This window comes from Maylandia zebra, linkage group LG23 (assembly GCF_041146795.1).
Source record: "Maylandia zebra isolate NMK-2024a linkage group LG23, Mzebra_GT3a, whole genome shotgun sequence".
In the NCBI taxonomy this organism is placed as follows: Eukaryota; Metazoa; Chordata; class Actinopteri; order Cichliformes; family Cichlidae; genus Maylandia; species Maylandia zebra.
This window is the reverse complement of record NC_135188.1, coordinates 4429933-4451816: the sequence shown is the minus strand read 5'-3', so window position 1 is coordinate 4451816 and position 21884 is coordinate 4429933. Positions and strand designations below refer to the sequence as shown.

The 21884-nt window shown below is 41.9% G+C and overlaps 1 protein-coding gene across 1 annotated transcript; it reads left to right on the top strand.

Annotated features, from left to right (window-relative positions):
* Positions 1-5382: 5382 nt before the first annotated feature.
* On the top strand, positions 5383-13009 carry LOC101482330 (C2 calcium-dependent domain-containing protein 4C). The gene is made up of 2 exons (XM_004554970.4): positions 5383-5623; positions 6487-13009. Exon 2 carries the CDS (start codon positions 6536-6538, stop codon positions 7790-7792), a length of 1257 nt encoding a protein of 418 aa, XP_004555027.2. The 5' UTR covers positions 5383-5623; positions 6487-6535; the 3' UTR covers positions 7793-13009.
* The last annotated feature ends 8875 nt before the right edge of the window (positions 13010-21884 follow it).

The following is a 21884-nucleotide window of genomic DNA, read 5'->3' as shown; positions in this document are numbered from 1 at the left end:
CATCTCATTATGGGCATGTATACAAGCCATGTTGAGGCCATACAAACTAGTAAGTACCATTCTGAGTTACTGCAATGACATTTCAGCAAAATGGACTAGCCTTTCACGTCAATTTTTTAACTGTAATTTTTGGGGTATGTTTGAATTCAACCCTCTGTAGGTTTGCTTTCATTTCCATCAAACAAACAAGTTCTGCAGTGAACCATTAATTCCTTTTCTCTGTCCCATTTCTTCTTCTTTTCCTCTCAGCTCGGCACCTGCCTCACAGGGTGAGGAGGATATCTGTGGATTCTTTTTAGTTCTTCATCATTGGAACTGATGGAAATTAAATTGAAATCTAATGTGCTTTCAAAATGTTCCTTTAATTTTTTTTTAACCAGTGTATAAAATGTTTCCATACGGTTCTGGTAACCTGATAAATTCTGGGACTGACTGAGATCGTTTGTCATTTTTAATAGGAAAAGACGCCACTCTATTCAAGACGAGGACACTTGAGTGACATAAGACATGTCTTGAGGGTAATTTTTCAGCTTTTGGCTAAAATTGGTTTTACTTTTTTGTGTTAAAACCTTTCAGGAATATCAGGGCTGTGCCTCTTTATCCTTTCATGCCGTGGTCATATGAAGCATGTGTGGCTGATTTGCAGAATCTTTACTGGCAGAGTTGAGATGTTATAATCTTTGTATTCAAAAGTTTACTGTGATCTGCAGTCGTACTGAAAGAGAATAATTCAGTGTTCAGACCAAGGACTTTGGTCTGTCAGTAAAGAAAGGTGTGCAAATAACCAAAACCCAGAAATAAAAGTATTCTGGCTTGCTCCTGAGCTGGAGTTCAGCGACGACGTTTCTAATTTATAAACAGATCACAGTATTATTTATACTGCATCACGTACCTGAATGGTGTTTGATAATCACTCACGCGTTATCATCAAGTTGGAGACAAATCAGGCAGATGATTTCACTAATGAAGAAGTTCATGCTTTTCTGGGGTTTGCTGTTGTAAATATCCAGGACAAGTATGATATAAATCAAGCTGATATTTTTCTAAGTGATGGTGAATGGAAAAAGGGTAAAAATGCATCTATATATGGATTTTTTTTTTTTTAAAGTCTGTACAGACAGGGAAGTGACTTTAACACCCTTTAATAAACCTTAAATGTTCAATTGTCTCTTTTCTGAATGAAACACTGCCTGTGTCTTTGCAGCTTTACACAAGATATATCCCTACATATCCATGTTTTTGGAAAACTCAACCACTTGCCAAAAAATCTATTTAATCTAGAATATAAATCTGCAAGTAAACTGAGGTAAGAAAGTTGTATGTGGTGCAGTAATTGTGCCTGCTCCAGAGTGCAATTACTTTCTGGCTTCCTGTGAGTACGTCTTGCTCTATTTCTGGTGTTTTATTTCATTGTGGGGCAATAACACCCTGACATTCAGTGATGCCTGTGGTGGTGGATGTATTTCTCTCAAGCCTGCATTGGTTTTTTGTCTTAGTTGCACATGTTCAAATAGGGGAGGATAAAGATCTGCACTTGCAGATCTGAACAATATTTTTTCCACCATGAATTCAGTTTGTTTCTGTTTAATGCCTCTAGGGGGCAGCATCAGCTTGCTTCTTGTGAGCTTTGAGCCGTTTCAGTGGTCTGCGCAAAGCTGAGGGAGATTTTTGTTTTTAAATAACTGATTTTTTTTTTGTTGTCTTTTTCCTTCTTGTTTTTCTTATCTTTTGACATGTTTTTTCTACCTTTCTTGGAGGCACTTTGCATCCTTGAGAGTAATCTGTGCCATATTCAATATTTCACCATCTTTAAAAAAGTGCAAATGCATCATCTGGTCATTTTCCCTTTTCTCATCAACCAGCGTGCCTGTTGAAATGGACTGTATAGCTGACATGCTCTACCCTTCTATTCTCTTCCTACACTTGAGTTATATGGTTTATTATCTCCACGCTATGCTTTCTGGTAGAGTTGACCCACATTTGGCTGTCTGTAATATGCTGCTTGAAAATGAAAATCATGAATCTGAAATGCCATGCGGGAGCTTTCAGCTGACAAAAATGTCGATCAATAATAGAGTAGTGCACACAGGAGTATACTTTTCTCATTTATGTGCTAACGCTCTCCCATGCTCCTAGATCACGAGATGTCCTCTGACGGTGATACACCATTTTTTCTGCCGAGCCGATCAGATGTGTTTCCTGTGGCGACGGGTATGACCTTTTGCCCTGCGTCCACCCAATCAAAATGCCAGTTCAGTGGACCAGAAAAAGCAGGCTGCTGAGCAGGAGCTGGATGCCACGAACAGTGGCTCTGGTTTCACGCTGTGACCCCGAGCCACGTGCGTTACTCAGTTGCTCTGCTCCAACTGGCAAGCATCTGAGCTCGAGCCGTCTGTGACCTGCATGGACAGCCTGGAGGAGGTGACGAAATGAGAGTGAGAGGATAGAGAGTTGGTTATTGGGATGCTATGTCTGTGCATAAGGCGGCAGAAGCTGTCTGTAGGGTGGGAAGAGGCTGGCAGGAGGGAAGAAAGATGGATGACGATAATAAAGAGTGGGCCGCTTAATCTTATTTCTCTTACAAGAGAGACCTGCGACCAGAAACCATAACAAGAATGTAATTAGCAGGAAGAAGAGGACAGTAAAAAAGTATTAAAAACAACATTGTGAGATTTTAGCATTTCTTAGAGGAAATAACAAATCTAATCTATGGTATCTGAAGCCAGTTCTACTGAAGGTAGTGCAGCATCTTATGTTAGCGATCTCCTCGATCCTGATTTACATGGTATGAGAGATGGCTTGAAAGCTTTTACAGCAGAGCTTTGATGAATGAATAACAGGGAATGGCTGTTTTTCTTCTTCAGTGAAAAGGAGGTCTGTGCAACCTTTTCACGCAAAGAACAGTGATGAAGCATACCGCACTATTGCGTGTCTGCTGTGGCACTAATGGGTTGCCATACATGCTAAGAGTAAACACACTCAAAGCGATGACGGAACAAGCGACTCTACGAGGAGGAGCACTGAACCTCCTGCAGAGCTTTGGTGCAGCTTTCTGTGTACCAGCTCCAACTTCTCCCTCCCGTCTTTCTAGGAAGCCAGTCGAGCGTCAGCAGAGAGGATGCCACAGTGTTGAAACACACTCGGGGGTTTGTCCTTTAGTCACAGCCTCGGCGGTACATCTGTCCATCCACAGAGAGAACAAGCAAACACGATCACACTGACTCAGCTCTGTATTATTCAGTGGGGCAGGCCACTTTGGTACAGTCAGGTTTGTAATAGCTTCAGTGTTCCTCACATTTTCTGACAGAGTTGTAGGGTTCAGCCCCTTAATGAGAGCAGAACAGACACATTAACCTTTTCTCAGTAGATTCTCCGCCGCTGGTGTATTGATCTCATTATTTTGTAGAGGAAGCTGTTCGCAGTGTGAGGCTGGAGTTGTGCACAGAGTAGTAGCACATTCAGAAGAGGTAGTTTCAGTTTTAATGAGCCTCGTTTTCTATTACACTTTTAAGGTAATATATTCACATTTAAATTTATGCTGTAGTGTCCAAACCTTGGTTACCTGATTAGTCTGTGGACAGAAAATGTGATAATTGGTTAATCATTTAAATAAACTCTGAAGCCAGATGGTGCAGACATGTAGTTTGGTTTATAAACAGACATGAGTTCTTAGAAAGAAAATAAATCGAAAGTAGTTTAAGGCTCTGACGCTCTCCGTTACGCACCTACTAAACTGACAGCCTCCCACTACGGGCTTTGCTTAAAGAGGCATCAAGTGTCTCTATGGTGATCAGGCAGCTCTGGCATGCAGTGGATGAGGGTTCAAATGTGTCTTTGCAATCTATATGGTAAGTGCCCCCTCCAGATTACATCAGCCGGTGACCCCTGGCTGGACCTCCTAAGACGAGATGTATAATTATGTCCACTCCGACGCTCGAGTAAGAATGGCGGTTTCTTGCACCCGTGTTTCAAAAGGATTCCGCAATATTTAAATTCAAATGTCACGACATGTTGACAGACCAGTGTCGATCAATTCTGATTTTAAAACAAAAGCACCTGCACAACTCCGATTACACACATTTGATGAGCTATTGAATCCTTGCAGGGGGATTAATGTGCGTCATCCACTCCAAAACTATTCAATACAATATCTGATGATGCCCTCGGCGTTTTATCAGCTGCCATGCAAAGGTTGCATGTTTTTTTTTTTTTATTGTATCCGTTGTTTACTAAACTATTGATTGCCGTCACCCTCAACCATACCTATGCTATATAGACCAGGTAAAAATGACCTGTAATTTGAGGAAGCACTTCGACGGCTAGTAAGATCCATTTGACTTCATATCTGCTGAACTCTGTCTGCAAAGCATCTGCTGTTGTGTCCTCAGTGTCACCGTGAACTTGTTGACATGCTAATGTTTGGCTGCTTCTCCTCAGCACATTAAGAACCGACATTGCAAGAGAATTTAGTCTAATTATTATTATTATTCTTTTTTCTGAGTTTGTTGAAGAGAAATAATGTATCCATGACAGGCTACGGAGAACCTTTTATGCACTTTGAACTCAGCGCGGAGTTCAAATATAGCTGTTAGTTTACTGTAGAGCGCCTGTTTCCCCTCAGTGAGCTCCCAATTAGTTATGACAAGAAGGGCAACAACACGACCCATGGCAATCAAGCTCGTTTTCCATGCGCCTGAGGCACAGACAGGCAGAGATGCTGACACCTATTCCAGGTCTGCGCGCGGTAAATGTTGGCTAATCACTTGTTTGCAAAGCGCTTGTCAGAGTCACCAGACACGGACACTCTCCATCTGCACATTTCTAAGTTGGCGAGCCAGTCTAGTGTTGCTGCCTATTTACTGATCTCTGATAAAGCAGCAGCAGCCGTAGCCCTCTCAGTCCACGGGCTGTATGGCACTTGACTCAAAACCAGGCAATCTGGACAAATAAAGTACCTTTTGTGCTGCAGATCAATGAAGTCAGCCCTATTTTAGACAAATGTATTTGTTGCCATAGCAAAGTTTCCAGGGAGACCAATAGGTCGGGTTAAACGCGAAGAGAGAGAGACACACACACAAAAGAAGAGTTAAAAAAAGGTCAGTCTAAAGTTAATTGGACCAGCACACAGTTGCATATGCTCCACGTTGCATTGTCTGCTTGTGCTTTTTTCTGGTCAAACAGCCCCATGTACATATCTATCTCTATAGAGATAGATATGGATATATGCAGAGAGAGAGAGAATGAATGATTGGAACATAAAACCTCAGTGCTGTGCGCAAAGGTTAAAAAGAAAACCCCGGCAGTTAACTGCAGTGACTCTTGGGGACTCATGTAAACCCAACCTGTATGATTCCTTTCCTCACAGGAGCAACTGGTGTTCTTTCTAGCTGGTTCTGCGGAAACGCACAGTTTGATCTTATTGGTCAGCTGCATCTGTGTGCCATCTATAAAACGCACCACAGGCGCTCCGGAGCTGAGACCGTCTGAGGGCGCAGAGTAGCGCCACGGAGCGCACAGACTTATCCGAGGTGTGTGTGAGAGAGAGGGGGAAAAAAGCACACCTGTTACTGAAGAAACGAAAGCAAAGTGAAAAAAAGAGGACTGCGTCTTCCTCTGTATTGCTGTAAGTATCATAATTTTATTACATAGCACAGATATCAACATTATTGAGCTTTTCGAAGCAGACCAGAGGAAACATGCAGGCACCTGTTGAACTGTCTTTTCATTACTGAGTTTTTCTCTTAAAAAACGAGTTCATGTGATCGTTCAATGTCGAAACGTATCGAATATCTATATGCAGGAGCGTTATTAATGCATTTGGTAAAATAATTTATATTTGTGAGCTTTTCTTTTCTTGTCGTCTTCCCGGAACTGAAATTAAATTAGATTAAAGCATAAGTGCAAATTAAAAGTTTCCAGTTACATCATTAGGGAGAGTTTCTAATTCAAAGAATGCACTTTTAAATTTTGCTCATTAAAACGTGACCGTGCGATCGGAAATCGAGAAGTAAATCCTTTGTTGCTGATTTATCCGCAGACTGATTGCGTTAGTCCGTAAAGACACTCTGTTATTTAAAAACTACACAAAGACTTTATTCCATGTGTTGGAGATTTAATGTAGATGGATTTATTTTATTTTATTTTTAGTAATGCTCTGTCTTTTGTCCGTTCAAAGGATTCTCTCCTATTGTTTATAAGCCTAGAAAACCTTTTTAAAGAAGGGTTTGTCCGTATGTTCGACACTAAACAGAAAGTTAAGCTCAGGTTCAGTGTGATAACGCTATAATATTTCCTGTTTACTCAAGTCTTGTTCCTGTAAACGCCTGCGGTCCTAATCACAGACTGCGTTTCAGCGCGAAAGCACTCAGGTGATATTTTTATCCCTCTTCTCTCCGTGGAGTGACGCTCTGATCGTTTAACCCCCCCCCCCCCCCCCCCCCCCCCTTCTCCCTCTCCCCGCCCACCCATGTGTGTTATTAATTGCAGACACACCTGACTGCACCTACTCCACACATCCCACTTTCCAGTGGGGACCATGTGGGTTCTGGATAAGATCCGCGGGTCGGTGGAGAGTGGTGTTCTGCGACAGGGGGAGAACGGGGACAAGAAGGGTGGCACCCCGACCTACAGCAACGTCCTCACCCCCGACAGGATCCCAGATTTTTTCATTCCTCCGAAGTTGGTGAGCTGCCCCCCAGAGCCCGAGATCCCCGCCGTAAAGCCCAAAGAAGGCCTGCACCCGTCCACTTCTGAGCACACCATCGGTAGTGGGAAGATCAGTAGTCCGAGAAGCCCACGTTTGGTAGCCAAGATTGCAGGAGACACCAAGAACTTGCTGAGAGCTGCAAACCGCCACATTATACAGATAGAGAGTGCTGATGATGTGGTGGCTGGAGACACTAACGCAGACCCCCAGTCGCAGACTGCAATGTCTCTGCCTTATGTCCCCAAGACCCAGACGTCCTACGGGTTTGCTACCTTGAAGGAAAGCCCCCACACGCGCCGTAAAGAGTCGCTGTTCCACTGCGAGCTCACCAGTCCCATCACCTCCCCAAATACGCAGAGGAAGACTCCGGGCAGAAGCAGCGACACGGGAAACCACCTGAATCCAGCTGACTTTAACACCTCTCACATGAATCCCTACCGATACTTCAGCGGCGGAGAGAGCGACACCTGCTCCTCAGCCGAGTCCTCCCCTTTCAGCTCCCCTCTGCTCTCTCGCTCCGCGTCCCTGCTCAAGATCTTCACCCATGAGACGCAGGCCAAAGTGGTGAAAGCCAAGCGGACTTTCGCGCGCCACAGCTCCCTCTCCACCGACGAGTGCAGCTCGGCCGAGCCCAGCCCCAACGTCCAGCGACGGCTCCACGTCCCCACCTATCACGGCGGCGCTGGAGCTTCGGACCACGGCCTCCATCGGGAGCACACCATCAACCTGCACAAAGGCGGGACAGTGCGGATCAGCGTCAACTACGACTCCAGCACCTCCCGCCTTCTCATCCGCGTCCTGGCGGCGGAGAGTCTGTACGACAAGCACTTCGACATGAAGAGCATCAACTGCTGCGTGTCTGTCTATCTGAACCCGGGCAAGCTGCAGAAGCAAAGGAGCAACATCATCAAGAACAGCCGCAACCCGGTCTTTAACGAGGACTTCTTCTTCGACTCCATAAGTTCGACTCAGGTGAAGAGCCTCTCCGTGAAGTTCAAGGTGGTGAATAAAGGCACCAGCCTCAAAAGGGACACCTTGCTGGGAGAGCGAGAGGTGCCTCTGGGGAAGTTGCTCTCAGGGGTTTAAAGCTCCAGGAACTGAAGGTCAAAGGGGGGCAAAGAGCGAGGATACAGATTAAGCTTAAATTAGATGTTTGCACTGGTTTCTATGTTTTATTTATTCTAACAGTGACCATAAAGACAAAGGGAGAAGACAGGGAAGGACCTCCAAGAATGAAAACCAATCCCATAAGGAACATCAGCTTTAATAAATCTAAATAAACACTAAGAGCACTAAATAACCCAGATGTAGCCGATATGTGGACACCTCAAGGATTTATCATCCCAAGCTCTGCCTAACTCCCTCTCCCATTAATGAACACTCATTAAACCAAGCTGGGCTGAACAGCAACGGTTGAATTTGACACATGAAAGGTTTTCTTTCTGGCCGGGTCTCCCAGCCAGCTCCGGTTCAAAGGTTGGAGGACACCTGTGCTTCACTGCGCTCATCTGTGCGTGCCACGGTTTTATTATTGTAATGTGGCAGAAATCCGCAGCAGCACTGGATGCGATTCCCCATCTCGCCATGTGCTGCACGGGCACAGAGATGCTTTTGTGAAACGGTGGGAGCTTTGAAGTGGCACTAGAGCCTGATGTGCAAATGACCCTTTGATCCCAGTTGCCAGAGCAGCCCACATTTACATGCCCATCAAAAAGTACAATTATAATACGATTGATCTTGTAAGAAACACTAAAGTCTATGTTATAACGATACAATTAAGGATAACTGAACGTTACAGAACATTTACAAATGTGGGGAAACGATGTCTGTAGAGTTTATAACCACCCGTGTTTAATCCTTTCCTTCAGCATCAAACATTTTAAAGAAAGCATTTGTCGCTGTCTTTTTGACACGTCATTGAACAAAACAGAGCAAAACCACCTGTATTCTTACAAGCATGCAAAATATGAAAAATAGCCTAGGTGTAAACAAATCATTTCTCATCTATTTTGATTGCAGAGCAAGATTCGGACACTATCCATGAAAAAAATCTTATGTTAGAAGCAGATTTCTTCACCTTAAAATATTCCTAAAGCTTAATTATAGACAGAAATGACTTGTTAAAATGAGATTTTTATTAGTGAGCAGTAATGTTTTTGGATTTTAATATTTTTAATAGCCTCCAGTCATGTCTGTAACCGTATGAAACACAGCTATGAGTTAATGAAAGTGGAGCAGCAAGGGAAACTGGTTGCAGTATATTTGATATACATATTTATCTGGTTGATGAAATCCTTATACTGTGATGAAATAGCGGTGTGGGCACTCCAGTTAATAACAGTCCGTCAACATGCAGTCAAGTCCAGTGTGGGCACCTTGATTAAACATCGACATCGACTCCAAGACCAGTTGGTAATTCTGAACTACAAGATAAAAACGCAGGCAAATACTCAAATGGTCTTTCCCTCATTTAAAATTTCATTCCAGGTCGCTTCACTCTTCATTGTTTACTCCAAATCTCAACAGATATGAAAAAAGGACTCATTTTAAATATAGTAGCATGTAAAGGACATTTTCTAGTTTGATTATTACAAGTGAATGTAAGGTTTACACTGGACAAAGTGTTGATTTGCTGTTTGCAGCAGGACAAGAAAGTCGAACTTTTAAACTTTTTAATTTTTAAATTTATGCAACAACACAGTACTGTCCAATAGTCACCCCTCATTTCTTTATCCTTTTAAGGAAAATGGGAAATAAGTGCAGCGATTTGTTAAAACGTGCAAACATAAGTGGAAAAACAGTATACGAGGCAAAAACTGAGAGTGTGCAATTCTAAGGAGCTTAAAAGTCAATATTTGCTATGAACACTTTATATTCATCAACACAGCTGGAACTCTCAAAGGCAAGCTTTCTGCTAATTTCTTTAAGTGGTCTTCAGGAATAGTTCTCCAGGACATTCAAAGCTGTCCTTTGGATGTTGACTGATCCCACTCTGCTTCACTAATTCTGATCTGGGCTCTGGAGAGACCAACCCATGACTGATAGTACAGCTTAATTTTCTACCCGAGTATGCTTTCACTGCGTTGTTGGTGTGTTTGGGATCACTGTCATGTAGAAAAATGAAGCTCTTGACGATCAGATGCTTTCCAGATAGTACTGTACGGTGGATTGAAACCTAGTGGTGATTTTCTGTGTTCACATTTCCATCATTTTTGACAAGATCCTAGTTAAAACGTAGCCCCGTATCCGTACATGCCCAGTAGGACAGTATGCCTTTCAACTAAAAAAGATGTGAGCAAACGATGGTTTGTGTGATCAGCCGCTAGTAACAAAGTACCAAAATATACTTATTTAAAATCGGCTCATTTCTAAATTCGTCTTTTATGTGTAGACACATAGGTCAGTGGCTTAACAGACTCTGAAAATGGTCAGGTACAAGGACTGGACTGAAGATGAGTGAAAAAGCTGCCAAAGGAAAACTGTTGCTCAAGGCCACCTTAAAAATGACACGAAAGCCTGTCTCCTTGGGAGCAAATGAATAAAGAGATGAAGGGTGGATTGAGACTTTTGCACTGTACTGTACATTTGCCTTGTTGGCAGTAGACAAACGATCATACCATTGTGCATTGTGTAACTTTATTCAATGTCTCATTTGAGCAGATTAGAAAACTTGTCACAGCAAGTACCAGCTGCACAGTGTGAACATGGCGCTGGTCTTTGCATGATGTGTGCAAGGATTAATTAAACCCTAAAGCCTTACACTGTGGGTGTACGTGAGTGTGTGTGAGTGTGTGTTTTGAGCCTGATTTCCTTTCTTTTTCCTTTTTTCGTCTAAAGTTGTTAATTTTCTATGTCGTATTTTGTAAACTGAATGCTTTGAAACGACTCTTCGATGTATGTTGGGTTTGTATTGTGTATATACACTTGTCTGTGAAATGCTAATTATGCACCAGCGAGGGAGAAGTGCTTATGACAGACATTTTCAGATATACAGTTTCATCTTTAATGAAGTCCGATGGGGAGGAAGCAGACGAGTCAGGAAAGAGATGTCGAGAGAACAACCTTGTGTGCTTTAACGGGAGCAGCCGCCCCGCCTTCTGTTGCTGTTCTCTGTCGTCCTTCTGAAGAATTAGAAGAAATTGGAAGTGATTGCAACCTCGAGTGCCCAGCAGAGGAGAGCGACTTCACAAAGAAAATAAGTCAGAGACATCAGACTGATGCAAATTACTGAGAGTTCCTCACACGTCCACCCAAAGCTTCGTTTAATTATACGAGGACCGCTCTCACCTGGTGTTTGTAGCTCACTTGTAGCACCACTATCGTTGTGCTTCATATACAGTGACTCTGTTGGTTGGATTGTTATGGCGTGAAACTCTGTGATCTGTTGCAATCCCTGCTGCATACTTGTGTGCAACATACAGTGCCTGCTTGTAGACTTTGTTGTTGTTTCTTTTACTCAAACTTCCAAATTGTTTGGTTGTCGATGTTTCTTTTGCATGCCTAAAATGTTCCAGTAGTTTCAGTACTAAATCTCAGTGGATTCTTATTGTGCTGTTGTGGCTCTCCTTGTGCTATAGGTGAGGATTTCCTGCAGACACTAATGTGTATATAAAACTGCAGCTAATATATGGAGGGTGTGTTTGAGTGTGTTCAATTTTTATAACTGTTTTCATGTGGTTTATCTTTTAATAGAGTTGAAAACAATGCCTTTAATCTGGTATTTCTGCTTGGATGGGCTGTGCTGTTCTCGGTTAATATGTCACAGGTTCATACTCTGCAAATTGTGAGATAGACCCTCATCAGTACATACATCTTGTAACTTAAATAAATTCAACCAGTTAATTATTTTTTATCACAATGAATGCAAACCAAAGTACAAACTGGGGTTTTAAAAGTTTTTCTGAAGAATATTTTACCCGAATCTTTTATTATTCACATCTGACTCGCTTCATTTTCTTGTCAGCTTTTGGATGATATTTTGAACTGAAATCGCGAGGAGTGTAAATACCTGGGGTCAGTCATCCAAAACAATGAACGGTGCACAAGAAAGGGGAAGAAGAGCGCGGAGCCGGGGTGGAAATGGTGGAGACGAGTGGTTTATAAGATGGTAGCGAGATCTGCTATGATGTGTGGTCTAACAAAAAGACAAGCGGCAGAGGTGGCAGAGTTGAAGATTTTCATTAGGAGTAATCAGAATGGACAGGATTAGTAATGAGTATAGCAGAGGGTTGAGCGGTTTGGACATGAGCAGAGGAGGGATAGTGGATATTGTGGACAATGGATGTTGAGTATGGAGCTGCTGGGCAGGAGGGAAAGAGGAAGATACAAAGGAGATTCGTGGATGTAGTAAAGGAGAAGCAGAAAGATGACGTGACAGAGATAAGGTGAGATGGAGGCAGATGATCTGCGATGGGGACCCCTAAAGACGGCAAGAGCTGAGGCCAACAGGACTCGAGTTATTCATCTTAACTTTGACATTCAGGGAAAATGTCAGACCACTGTTTGAATTCTTCCTTGATGTCACAACTTAGCAGTTAACCACCAGGAAAGAGCTAGCTGATGATGGAGCTTGAAAAAACAACAGTAATAAGCTCGAACACACCATACGTACCAGATGTTACGACAGTTTACCCAGCAGCTGTCAGGGTATTAAACTACAGCATCTCTAATCGCCACTGCGCCTGTGCAGCTAACCTTTATTACATCAGCAGAGGAATTACCAGAATCAACTTACTACAATTAACTTTCCCATTATCCACCCTGCTGTTGTGGTGGAAATCCGTCTGTATATTTCTGCACTCAATAGCTGTTTAATTAGACACAGGCCAGAGAGGCCTGACTGATGACATTTAAAATGAGAATTGAGAAAAGTGTCAATACCTGTGTGTGTGTGTGTGTGTGTGTGTGTGTGTGTGTGTGTGTGTGTGTGTGTGTGTGTGTGTGTGTGTGTGTGTGTGTGAGAGAGAGAGAGAGAGAGACTGAGCTGAATATTATACTGACGCTGACTTTAGTCACACTTCTTGCTAAGATTTGCTTTAAAAATATGCTGTATATATATATTTTATTTTAAATACACTGTGTTTCTCAAGTCTTCCTGTCTTGACAGGTTCGCTCTGGAAAATGCAGCTGCAAAGTGCCGGTCCGTTACTTGATATCGAATTCCTTCATTTCTCTGGTGGAAGTTGGTTTCCATGTGCAGTTGTTGTTCTTGTTGTGTTTCTGGACCTGTGCAGGTAGAGATTTTTATACTGTGACGCTTCAGCCACTTACAGATGTTCTCCAGTTGCTGTGTTAATGGGTGTGAAAAACTTTAATTAAAAGTGAAATTCAATGAATTCTCCTTCTTATCTTGTTATTGGTTTGATGTTAATGAGTGCTCTGACTTCAGGTGATATTTGAGCATGGGCTGAGGTTCTTGATCAATAAAACCTCAACTCTAGTTACAGTAGATGTAGTAAATGTTCATACATTTGTACAGACCTTTCATTTGCAAGGTGCATGTGACTGGAAGAATGAAAGCATCCATACGGTCCTGAAGTTTTCCCTCAAAGTAAATGCTCTATAATGCAATAATGAAATAATGAAAGGCATTGGACCCAACTCTCATGCTTTCTCAAAGTAATCCCAATTTTCCTCCTTAAAATCCCACATCCCTGATTTCAAGCCTCCGTATTTGCTCAGTTGTTGCTCTGTATGCATCTTCTTAATGATTCAGAATGAGCAATATGTGAAGGCATAGGGTATATATAGAAAGAGACATTAAACCTCTTATCTCTGACGTGTTGTCTGTAATTGCAGCGTAAAAATACTGCACAATCTTTCCATCTTCATTATCCTCAGGGAGGAGTCAGTCTTGGATTTGTTTGTTTGGAGAGGAAGCACGTGGGAAACATTCGGAGACATGAGCTGTTACATACGCCGGTAATAAGTGATGCTAATGTCACATTTGTGTTCCTCTGCATGCTTAGTGGTCGCTTGTTGTGATGAACCCAAAGTGAATGAGTCAACAGACAAATCTACAGCTGCCCTCAGCTCTACAAATAGTTTTCTGTCAGTAATTTATTTATTTTTTACATTTGGTGGGATGGTTTTAGAAGTTTCTGTTCACCCCAACTGGTGAAAGTGAAGCAAAGGTTGAATCTTATGTGATGAGCGAAGTGAGAACATATCATCAAAAGTACCCTGAGAAACTGAAGGAAGAAGTCAGCGAATCTTCTGAGGACCAAGGCAGCTTTCATGGTAAATAATGATGTAGAGCAGGAGTGCTCCAACCACCACACACTGCTAGATGCCATAAATAAGGAGATCTGCACTGTAACTGTTAATTCTTTCCTATAATTAAGTCAATAGTTGCAGAGATGTTTCAGCATTAACAGTAAATCAAAGTGTCTGTTACATAACTGGGGGAAAAAGCGTGCAGGTGTTATAGGTCTTTACCACAGAGCTGCAATGAAACGTTTGTACTTTAATAAACTTAAATGAATTTGTTTAGCTTCGTGTCATTTAAATAATTTGACTGACATATGAATTTCTGAGTGTTTATAAAAATAAATAAATGCAAATTTATATTGCCTAATTTAAAAAAACAAAAACAACAAAAAAAAACAAACGCCAAACCTGGCAACCTTATGACACAAGGCTTAGCTAATGGCTAACATTAGCCGACATGGCTTACAAACAGTGCAGGATGGAGAAAAGCCACTGAAGCATTTCTTTAGTTTAACTCCTGATAATTATGGGAGATCAGACATTATAGAAATACAACAACCTGCAAGAAGGTTACCCATCAACCTGAATAATACTGGATTAGAGCAAACCTGTTGCCTGGTAGGTCATTTATTATTCCGTCACTTGTGTTTTCTTAAAAACTCTTCTGCCATTGCATTTCTAAGGCAGGCATACAAGATGAACATCCGTGGCCTCAGTGGTGAAATGCTGAGGCATCTCAGTTTATTGCATGCTCTGTTTTGAGCTGTTTGCCTACCTGTCGAGGTGCCACCCTTGCTGTGTTTGTGTGAAAAGTGTAACTGGACACTGGAGGTGGCAAGCAAATATTGTCGATTGAGGTGTTTCCACCGCACAGACAGACAAATAAACTAAAGTCTGGATTATGGCAGCTATCTAAACTACTCTCTCTCTCTCTTACCTATTAGATTTCAATTTTCTTATCACTGTTACCTTTAAATTGAGCTGTGACTAATGGTTTCTGCTTTTTATTACTGTGGTGATACTAAAACTCCTGTTCAGGTCACAAACACCAGTTTGATGTATCATTTCAAGCCTGGCTCACACATAGTTTAAAAGAAGGATGTAGCCACTGTGACATCACCCAGCAGTTAATAAAGTCCCCTGTGAATGCTTGAGCTGAGCATTATCACTGTGACCATGCTGGTGTTTTTAAGCTGGACCTGATGAGCAAGGAGCGTGTTTACGGAGGTCACCGAGCACAGGAGCTAAGGAGTGACTCCCTGCTGGTCATTAAAAGATGTAGGTTTAAGGAGCATTTTGTCTACAGCTTCATTTTTAAGATCCAGAAGCTACATTCGTCTTTTATACTTGTTATGGTTTAGACCAGGGGTAGGCAACTCCAGGCCTCGAGGGCCAGTGTCCCTGCAGGTTTTAGATGTGTCCTTGAACCAACACAGCTGATTTAAATGGCTAAATTAGCTCATCAACATGTCTTGAAGTTCTCCAGAGGCCTGGTAACAAACTAATCATGTGATTCAGGTGTGTTGATCCAAGGTGAGATCTAAAACCTGCAGGACACTGGCCCACGAGGCCTGGAATTGCCCACCCCTGGTTTAGACCAACTGAGAGCCTTCAAAAACCAAAGTTTTCTACTTAGTTCTTTATGTTAATATGGTTAAAAGAAAATCTCCATAGTCTCCCATATGAAAATGCATTAAAATACTTTTTTTATAGCCCAGTACAAAAGTCTTAACCAACAGATTTGGCCTTGGCCATCTGTGAATTTGTTTTTTTACCTAAATCATCCACCTGGATAATCACAGGTGTCCTCACAAAGGCAGTTGGAGCCGATTAGTGTCCGCTGGCCTCATCTGCTGCTTTGAGTCACCGAACTAAACCTCCTCGCTGTGTTTGTGCTGTCAGCGCCTTTTGGAACATTTGAATGGATTCTCGGAATAATATTATATCCTGCTGTACGGTGCAGACAATCCCAGATGTTTGTAGTTTGGTTTTGGTGTGTGAAATTCTAAAATTGCCTTTATGTTTACTTAGCGCGAATTAGCACATGTGTGTCTGTCTATTGCACCCATATGGTTTATAAATTCAGTTTGCTAATGAAGCCTGCTGATAAATTAGCACCCTTTTATCCATATAAGCCAACTTCAGACCTCAAAAACAAACACGGTGATTTCCAAAAAGTCTAAAATAAGTGGGTGATCGCATGGTGGCTACGCCCGCCTTTTATACTGTTTAATGGTCGATCCCTTCATGCATGTATCAGTGGAGCGGTACGTCTCGGTGGTCACAGGTCTGATTTTTAGCATCTCTCCTTTCGGCTCTAGAACATCTGCTCATGATTTAAGGAGAGATTCACAGAAGCCACAGCACACCAAGCTGACATACACATATCCACTCATGTAAGCTGGTGTCAGAGTGACTGATGGAGAATCACAAGTGTAAGCACTTTCTGTATCCTCTCCTCCACCACCTCATTCAGAAATTGAGTTAGCGCAAACAGCTCTGCCAGCTATGATTGCACATTTCCACTAGTTATTATTCACAAATCCACACAAGCAGCAGACTCACACTAACCCTTCCTTTCTCCTTATTATTCCCATCCTTTCTCTAATTCATCGCACGTGCACACGCAAAAATACGATTAGGTTTCTCTTGGCCAGCTGCACACGAGGTGGTACCAACGCATTCACCCGCTCACAGTGAGGGGAAAGAAAATGTTTTCCAATATGCTTCATCTGCCATCATTCGTTTCCATCGTCTGCCCAATGTCTCTCCCAGCTTGTAAATTGATTTATAATGCTGTCCTCTCCTGAATAAGGGTGGAGGTGGGTGGGGGTATGATGGCGGAGACACAGTGCAGGCTAAAGGTCTGGTATTGGGTGCAAGGTTCAGGGTGTGACATGGCGTCAGAAATGAGAACCTACGCTTGCTGGGGCAAATTTGATTGGGGCAATTTTCATCTCTGGCTTTCTTCGCTGGAAGGAGGAAAGGGTTAGGGCTGTTATTGGCTTTGGGATTACTATGGCAACCACAGAGGAGAGCCCTCTTTGAGTGAAGGAATGAAATGGGTGGGTGTGTGTGTGTGTGTGTGTGGGGGGGGGGGATTTTAGTATTTCTGTTTTTCATTTCCACATTAAAATGAAATATTTAGTGAAGTCTTAAATTTGCGCCTGTCTGGCTACTTTTGTGTAGTTTCTGTATCTGGAAGGGGCGCATGATGTGCGATTACACTTCTATACCCAAATATCGATTTCCTGTCAGTTCAAAGGATATATCAAACTAAATACTGGATTCGAGCACTGTGGGGTCACCAAAGCTTTTTGAATCTTTTTGTTTGTGCTTTAGTACATACATTATTCTTTTTAGTGGACGGTTTGGCATCATTTGCTGTTTCCAATGCTTTTAGCCTTTTTCTGTTGTTGTGTCAAAACAAAGCTGTTAGTTTTTTGGCATTTAAACAGATTAAAGGTTATTCATGTTTGGTCACTTTTTAAAAAATGATTATAATTGTGTCATTCTAGTATAAAAATCAAATAGCAGAATTTCTTTTGCAATAAATTTCCCCACAAGTCACTGTGACCTGTTTGCACAATGTTGTAGTTTAAGTGCCAAACAACATGAAACCGTGTTCCTTGAGCTTCTGTGCGCTGAACGCTTTGTTAGAGCAACGTCGACAGCAGTGGGTCAGGCGCCCTTTTCTTCATCTTTTTAACATGTTAACATGATAACACACAGTTTCTGCAGATTTATGACTCCACAGCAGTGATGTAAATCTCCAGTTCCACCACCACATCCCAAAAGTGCTGCGTCGGATGGAGGTCTGGTGACTGTGGAGGCCGTTTGAGTAGTGAACTCATCGTGCAAGAAGCCAGTTTGATCCTCAGGTAGAGCGTAGCATTTAAACGAAGCTCAGTTTGTACTAAGAGGCCCAAAGTTTCCCCCACACCATCACACCACCAGCAGCCTGAACCTTTGATACAAGGCAGGATGGATCCGTGTTTTCATGTTGTTTACTTGGTCTGACTAATATCACGGGTCCATCAGTAAACCGTGTCTCATCTGCTTCTCCATATTTTATCTTCAGTTTCTGTCACCCTGTCAGGTTACAGCTGAATAATTACATTTAAAAATCGAGTGTAAAATTAGGATTACAGCTTTATCTAATGAACTGACGAGCACAGACAGAATAAGGAAATCTTATACTGTGAATGACCGAGCGGACTGAAATGACTCTTTTCTCCACGCCACTATTTTTTTTAAAAGATAAACGCGCACACATTCATATTCCTCGCTCCATTAGATTAAATGGAGGCTCTGCTTTTTATGTACCTGTTGCCATGGTGGATCGTGGTATTGGAGCTCTACCGATGATGGCTTTAACTCGAGCTGACGGTGTTCAGAGTTGATTGCACTAACTTCGGTCAGCCTTCTTGGAAATTCAGACTGGCTCATCTCAGCACTCGGACTTTATGGTTAGAGTTTGTTGAACCTCTTCTCTGTCTGGTCTGTGTTTTCCCAGCATCCCTCGTGCTCCTCGTTTTTGTCACGGATCCCTGTTTTGTGTTCCTCCTTGTGGTTTGTCATATATGGACTTTTGAACGAGCCACAATTAAAAAGGATCATTAATTTCTTCTGCCAATGACTTCTCATGATGTCCAACAGTTAAACAGGTTTTTGGAAGATTTTCCCATTTAGTGATGAGCCTGAATGCATGGCCTTCACCTCTGGACACTGCGACGACTATGCTTGTCTCTTCCAGGTGAATTACAAAAAAAAGTATCATGAGAACAACATGCTATCCTTGGTTTCTGCAGATGCTTGTGTGCAGATAAAATAACTTTTCGTTTGGATTCAGTTTCCACATGTACAGTAGGGTTTCGGTGGAGATTCAGATTACTGCACAAGCCTACAAAAGTTACAAGCAACATAAACTAAAGGCCACAGATCCAGTGCTGTTAGGTAACACAAAAGCACCGTCCTGTAAGTACTGCTTCTTTTACTGTTAGACTTGATTTCAGGCTACACTTTTGTTTAATTTAAATTTAGTTTCATTGTTTTATGCTGTGCAAAAGAAAACAGCATTTTTTTTATGTCTCAGCGCTTGTTTGCAAGCCTTTTTGCAGGCTGTCGAGTTGTCATCAACTGCCCCACTCTTCCTGTTTCTGCTCTGTTAGAATTATGACAAAACTATGAGAAAAACTACTGTGACCATATGCACAAATATGTGCAGAATGTATTAAGGGCTCTCACACTGCTTTGTGCCCTTTTATCTGACAAGGGAGGGGTCTGTTAGGAGGAATGACTGGTTAACTGGATGGATAGATGGAGCATCGAGAAGGTCTTTGACTTCCTGGGTGCAGCAGTCTAAGCAGAGATGCTTACACCTCCTGGTTCTCATTCTGGGAGTGCAAAATCAGTAACCTTAAATAAAGGCTGTAATTTTTGATCTCGTAATCAAGACCGACTGCTCTACACACTTTGCTCCAAAATGTCCTTTATGTCTGATATTGAATGTACAACGTAAAGGACAAATATTTATCAGCCACTCTGTTGTGTGTCGCTGTGTGGCAGGCAGAGTGTGAACCCAAATGCAGAGCATGGAAAACAGACCTTTTACCTTTAGCTTTAATGCTGGCACACTCAGGGGAAATAAAATACAAAAATGACCTGTGTCATGGAGCCAAAAAAAACAAAACAAATCATAATCTAAGAAAAGACATGGAAGGAGGAAGCACACAGGCAGAAGAGGGACGTGATAGAGAAGAAGGGGAGACACAGCTGGTGATGAGGCTAAGGAATAACAGGTGGGAAACACGACAGGAACAAATGAGGGACAATGAGACAGAGCGAGTAAAAGTGAACATCACACACCCACGACAAGAAACTTTGCAAAATAAAACAGGAAACACAGGAACAGAAACTAAGATGTGATCTTGACTCAGACATGAAGATAACCAGACCGGGGAAACAAGACTGACTACAGCGACCCGAGACAAGGGGACAGGACAGAAAGAAAACACACTGGACTAAAAAAAGAGGTTATAATAATGACATAACTATGCTACTAGTATTTTAAAGAACCAAACTGAGACACAAGCGGTCCATAAAACAACAACAACAACAAAATAATGAACTCTAAACACTGGGTTAAAGCTCCAAAACCGAGACACATTCAGGATGTGCAACATGTTGTAGTTCATCACAGAATAGTTTGCACACAGCTGGCCTATACGTGTGTTTCCCAAGTTAAATCACACTACAGGCTCACTGCGTTTGTTTGCTCTCAAACTCACAAATTCTCGTTCCTAAAGCACTGAGCAACATCAGAGTCGCTAATATGAGATTCTTGGTCAATTTTAAATGCACAAAATGACGAGGAAAGAACTCCATAAGATACCAAATGATGTGATAGCTTGAAATATCACTTGGCCACACACTTACATGCTGTTAGACAGTCCTGATCAGGATCTTATTGATCAGGATGCTGGAGGCAGTGGTCCTGTTGGTTGGTGTGATTGGGTCCTTTCTATCACGGTTATGCTAACATCAGTAATACGGTCAATGCTGATGATTTCCCATATTTTCACGCTTTTTCGCATTTCCATCTGGTGGTGAACAAGATTCTTTTGTTCTAACTGAATAAGCCTTCTTGACCTACCAGGGGATTTTCATTCTCATTATGTAGTGTATGGGATTTCTTAGGTTTCAAGAGGTTCAGCAGTACTGGGATTAGTGGTTGTTCAGGTAATAACAGACGAAGCACCAGGTGTAGTAGGCCTCTTTGTCTTGTTAAATGAAGGAAGCTGATTCAACACGGTCCTCCAAGCTGTAAATGTACCATTGGAAAATCACATTTTGTCCTCAAAAGCCAAACAAATGCATCTCTTGCATGAGCTGTTATAGTTGATTAACTGATAACTTGGGGCTGAATGTTCCACAGATGTATGCTATGAAATGTAGTTTTAAACACTAGTGCTAATGGGCTTGCTGCTTATTTTTCATGTACACAGATTAATGCAATGATTCATAAAACGAATCGTAATGGTGCTTCACACAGTGCTGCATTTTTACCTTTCGTCTTGTTTTCTAATTTTATTAATCAAGTTGCACTTCTTACTTATTGATATAATTAATAAAAGTGCTTATAGTAGCACTTAAATGGGGCGTTTTTGGCTGCTGTGTTTATTTAAATCTCAGTGTGGTGGTGAGCCGATTGTGAAATACAGCCAGCCAAGGACAAGAACACTTGTTTTTCCTGTACTTCTCACATGACAGGAACCTGTGAATTGTGATGGATGATGAGTCGATTGAGCTGCTACGTCATCGTCGTTCTGGTTTGGAAAAACAAAAGTCAAAAACGACTTCCCACATGTGTAATTACAGCAATCTTACCATAGAAAAACATTATATTGCTCCTGTGATTTTCTGCAGAATGTCAATCCTGTTAACATCATTTCCCCCAAGTTTCTGTATGGTTACCCATTACTGTATCCTATTTTAAAATGTTCTGAGCATCATTTAGTTCTCACTTCCAGTAAAATACCCGGTTATTAGTCTGTTATTTTTTTTAAAAAAAGCTTCTTTTTAGACCATGTGCCAGTGAAAAGCTATTAGGATCTTTCTGTTATGTAAGTCATCATGCTGTAACACTGCATCATAAATCGCAGCCTTTATCAGGTCTTACTGATTGTTGCCGTGATTCTCTTAAAACTTTACCCTGATTGGCCTGTGAATGAGCAAACTGTTGGCTACTGTATGCACAATAAATCTGGCCTTAACGTTGCTCCTTTATCGTCTCTTTAACCGGCACAAAGTCTTGGAAGCAAACAAGCAGCTAATCAAGACAAAGCAGACTTTTATTACAGATCCACCAACACTACTGTAGGTGGATCTGTAATAAAAGTCTGCTTTGTCTTGATTAGCTGCTTGTTTATAGGTGTGTGTGTGTGTGTTTGTGTGCACATTTTTTCTT